The 4950-nt window shown below is 41.1% G+C and overlaps 1 protein-coding gene across 9 annotated transcripts in view; it reads left to right on the forward strand.

Moving 5' to 3' along the window:
• Pogz (pogo transposable element derived with ZNF domain) overlaps positions 1-4950 on the forward strand; it is a 66724-nt gene that overhangs the window by 51450 nt on the left and 10324 nt on the right. For all 9 annotated transcript variants that reach the window (XM_004632357.1, XM_004632358.2, XM_004632360.2 and 6 more), the window contains one exon: positions 4505-4605. In XM_004632357.1, the coding sequence (XP_004632414.1) occupies positions 4505-4605 (101 nt within the window). The remainder of the gene's footprint in view (positions 1-4504; positions 4606-4950) is intronic.

Below are 4950 nucleotides of genomic sequence, written 5' to 3' on the forward strand. Positions count from 1 at the left end.
TTTAAATTTTGGGGCCCTAGTGTTTTTTAGTTCTTTATGAATTCTAGAGAGCAGACCTTTGTCTGAGTACTTATTTGTCATGATTTTTTCCAAATTTGTGGGTTGGTTTTTTGTTTGTTTGTTTGTTTTGAGACAGGGTTTGACTGTAGTCCAGGCTGATCTCAAATTTAGCAATCCTCTTCCCTCAGCTTCCTGAGTGTGGGGATTGTAGGCATGTACCACCACGCCTGGTACTGACAATTTTTAACTTTTCTTTGTACCCATAATATGTCCTGCCTGAAAAAAAAAAAGCTGGTATGTTGAAAATCCTTGCTGTTTTTCATTTGGGTAAAATTATTTTCCCTTTTATATTTGGAAGTATTTTAAATTGTAGGTGTCATGACCTTTTACCCCTAAATGTATCTCTCAAGACGGAGATATTTTGCTGTCCATAACCACAGTACCTTTGTCACAGTCTAGTAGAATTAATCATAAATTTTTAATAGGGCCAGTGAGATAGCTCAGCGGACTAAGTGCCTGCTTAGGTAAGCACAGGGACCAGGTTTAATCCTTGGTGCCACGTTCTGTGCTGGCCCTGCCCCCAGATATGCTGAGCCACAACCCAGTCCGGGTGTGGTAGCACACACCTGTAATCCCAGTGCTGAAAAGGCTGTGAACAGGTAGGTCACAATGAGTCTGACCTGTGTAATGAGACCCTGTACAATACAGACATACATCATAACATCTGATACCTAGCCCATCTTGAAAGTTTTGAGTTATGCCCAACATTTAGTAGTTCATCATGTTTAGTTTTATGGCATTATAATCTTAATAGCCTTATGTTTTTCTTCACACTCCTTTAAAGATAGTCTATAATTTGAAGGATTGCGTAGTTTTCATTAGTCTTGGAGGGGTTAAAAACTCTGAAAAATGGTTAAAACCATTGGTTCTCTTTAAGACCATTCATTCCTACTCTAATTTTCCTTAGATATTTGAGGCTATATTTTTTAAAAAATATTTTAAATGGGGTCAGCCAGATAGCACAGTGGATTAAAACGCCTGATTTTAAGCAGGTGCAGGGACTGGCATTGGATCCCTGGTGTGCTGTGCCAGCCCCGCCTGTGGGATGCATTGAGACGCGATTGAGACTGGATGTGGTAGTGCGCATCTGTGGTCCCAGCGCTTGGGAGGCTGAAAACAGGAGGATCACTACAAGTCTGATCTGTGTAGTGAGACCCTGTAGACTCTGTACTAAATACATACAAATAAATAAAAGTATTTTAACATTGTTCATGGCACTGCTACTGCCTCCTCAGCAATCATTACGGGTCACAAATGTTCGGCTTCTAATCATTAAAATACAATGCTAAAAACCTATTGGTGGAAAGGAGGAAGCGTAATAGACTGAAGAAGAGGAAAGATTGAGGGACACATGCCTTAGGGACCCCCACCGTGGGGAAGCCTGCTGGTGCAAACCTATAATCCCAGCTGCTGGCGAGGCTGAAAACAGGAGGATCACTGAGTCTGAGCTGCGTAGTGAGACCCTGTACTAAAAAGCAAAACAAAACTCAAGGGGGAAACTGGCAAAGTTTTGGAGTTTGTTATAGAATGGTGGGGATAGGTAAATTGTAGAAAGACATCAGGGACCTGTTCTTTTGTACTCTAGAAAATAGAAGCAAAAGCTCTAGTAGTTTATGCTTGTTTTCTCAAAGTAGAGAGTGATGGGTGTTAAGGAGGTGGGTGCTGGAAGGGACAGTGTAATAGCCACTGAGATAGCTCATTGTCCCTGTTTCTGTCCTTGATATTGAGTAGTGAGCCCAGGGCCTCCCTTATGGCATGAGATATCACTGAGCCCTCTCTTAGATCTTCTCACACCAGCTCCTTCCTTTATAGAACTGATGTGTCAGAGGACACTAGAGAACTGAAACTTCCTGATGTCTTGAGTTCTTTTCTCATTAATTGTCTTGGTGTTTGGTAATACACATAACACTTAGCATGCTGCTTGTGCTTTAGAAATTTTATTAATGTTGCCTTTATTACTAGTATTGTATGACTGTTATGACAATAGAGCTGATGTGCAGGGTGTGGAAAAGCCTTTGAGATAGAATGAGATTGACTGGGGGACGTGAAATAAGAAAGGCCTGATCAAAAAGCATCAGTACTTAAAGATATTTTACAAAAAGGAAAAAGAAAAAAAGATAAGCTGACTGAGAGGTTAGAGTTTCTAATGCATCTAAACTGGCAGGTATACACTCCTTATAGAGAGATGAGTAAGAGCACTTGCCTACCTTGTGTGAGGCCCTAGGTTCAATCCTCATTACTACAACCAAAACAAGAAGACAGATTGAGAGGTTGGGGGGAAAAAAGAAAGTATACTTCCAGTTAACTTTCCCAAATACGCCCTGAACTTTAATAATTAATATATCTTTCTTCCTGTTTCTTTTGACTCCTTGGTCTTGCAAACCCCCATCTTACAGCTTTTACCCATTCCTCAAGGGAGGATTTCTTTGCAAAACTGGGAAGTGCCAGTGATACTGTTCAGTGGCACAAGTGCCTGTTATCTCAGTATTTGGGAGGGAGGGGCGTGGCCCACCAGTCCTCAGCTGAGCAGAGGCAGCCCGTGGAGTGTGCTCTCAAAGTTCTCAAGGTGAGGATGGTGAGAGGGTGGACAAAAAACAAGAGTCAGAATACAGAAAACTGAGACCAGATGGAGCCCTCTCTTCTGATGAGAAAAAAAATTACCGTGGCTGCAGGAGTTGTGCCTCCCGATGAACAGCCATATTCCACATTGGTGAATAACAGTGGGTCTGCTGCAAACATGAAAGGGTCTCACTGTGTAGTCCAGACTCATAATGATCCTCCCGTCTCAGCCTCCCCAGTGTTAGAATTGCAGGTGTGTACCACTCTGCCTGCTTTTGGGGCGGTACAGTGCACCCAGAGTTCTGGGTCCAACCCGGCATGCAGTACTGGGGATCACACTCACTTGCCAGCAGGCACTTAGACTGCTGAGCTATCTCCCCAGCCCCAGATTTCTTTCTTTAAAAAAAAAAAAAAAAACCGGCAGAAGTTTTTTTGTTTGTTTGTTTTGTTTTTGCTGGCTCAGAATGCCTTCAGGTAGCAGGTTTGGCTGGCTAGAGTTGTGGGTTTCTAAACCATAGCAACCTGAGGCTGACTCTTTTGTTGAAGCAGCCACTTAAACAACTGAACTCAGGGGCAGGCCCCCCCAGAGTTCTTTTAATTGGGAAGAATATTTCATAGGGGCAAAATAGTTCTCCAAGATGCCTATGTTATCTCACTTTCTATGTTAGTTTTTGTTTTAAAATAATTTCAAGCTTGTAAGAAAAGTTGTAAGAAAACCACACTCAAAATTTGACAACTGTCCCAAGAATATAATCATGTTTTTTCAAAAAAAAAAAAAAAAAGTCTCAGTATTTGGGAGGCTGAGGCAGGAGGATTGCTGTGAGTTCAAGACTAGGCTAGGCTACAAGGTGAGGTTACGGCCAGCCTGAACTGCATAGTGAGACACTATCAAATCAAATCAAACAAAATTTAATTTAAAAAATGTAAATAGTTTAAAAAAAGAAGCAATGGCATATGCCTATAGTCCTAGTGCGCTGAGGTAGGAGGGTGAAAGTGCAAGCTCAGATTGGGCAGTTTAGCTTGGTGTCATTCTGTCTCAACAAAGTAGAAAGGGGCTATGGATGTAACTCATTCTGCATTTAACCTTCAGAAGTGCAAAAAAGGAAAAGTTCAAAACTGCAAGTACAACTTTGGTAAAAAGTCTGCACTAGAGATGTAGGTTAGTTGTTAGCAGCACCACAAATATTAAGGTAAAAAATCATTTCAAAGAAAGACCCCCCCCCCAAAAAAAAAGACCAAAAGGAAGGAACAAATAAGATGAGGAAAAGGACAAAAGAAGAAAGAGAAAAAGATACATTTATGCATATATACAGGATAGCTTGGATAATTATACTGCTGATTTCTGCTGATCTGTTCAAAGGAGCAGCCTGCAAGCAGGCACAGGGCCCAGGGGTTTGATCCCAGGGCCTGCAGTGCCAGGCCCACTCCCAGGCGCGCTGAGACACAATTGAGAGTAGGCCTGGTAATCCCAGCCCTTGGGAGGCTGTAAACAGGCAGATCACTAGAGTCCAATCTACTAGTGAGACCCTGAACACCCTGTAGACCCTTCTCTAAAATAAAAAAAAAAAAGAAAGGAGCAGTTAATGCTTAATTTTTTTAATATTTTAAACTTTTTTAAAAATTAATTTTGTATGCTTATATCTGGTAACCTAAACAAATAACATTTTGCAGTATATTAGCCATTGTTGAATTCCTGTTACTTTGTTCAGTGAAATTCTGTGTTTCTAATTTTTTTTGTTTTACAATTTTTTTTATTCTCTTTAAAAAATAAAAAATAGAAATTTGTACTGACTGTTGAAAGTGAAGAAATAGGAGTTAGAGAAAAGATTCTGAGGACTTCAGTCTTGTTTTCAGGTGGATTTATTGATTATTTTTGTTCTTACAGCCAAGTGCAAGATCTGTGAGTGGGCATTTGAAAGTGAGCCACTATTTCTCCAGCATATGAAGGACACTCATAAGCCTGGAGAGATGCCTTATGTTTGTCAGGTATTGCCTTTTTCTCCAGGAAGTTTTGGCCATTTTACTTTCAGGCTGAATATAGAGAATCCATTAATGAGTACTATTTAGGTACCTACTACACACAGTTTGTAAATAAAAAATTTCTCTCCTGGGCTGGCAAGATAGCTTAGCTGACTAAGCACCTGCTTAGGCAAGTGTGGGGACGGGGTTCCATTCCTAGGCCCCACATGCCATGCTGGCTCTGCCCCCGGGTACATCGAGACTGGGCGTGGTAGCGCACACCTGTAATCCCAGTGATGGGGAGTTTGAAAATGGATATAAGTCTGAGCTGATTAGTAAGACCCTGTACCAAATACATTAAAAAATCATATA

The sequence above is a fragment of the Octodon degus genome, unplaced genomic scaffold (assembly GCF_000260255.1).
Source record: "Octodon degus isolate 3935 unplaced genomic scaffold, OctDeg1.0 scaffold00048, whole genome shotgun sequence".
Taxonomy (NCBI): Eukaryota; Metazoa; Chordata; class Mammalia; order Rodentia; family Octodontidae; genus Octodon; species Octodon degus.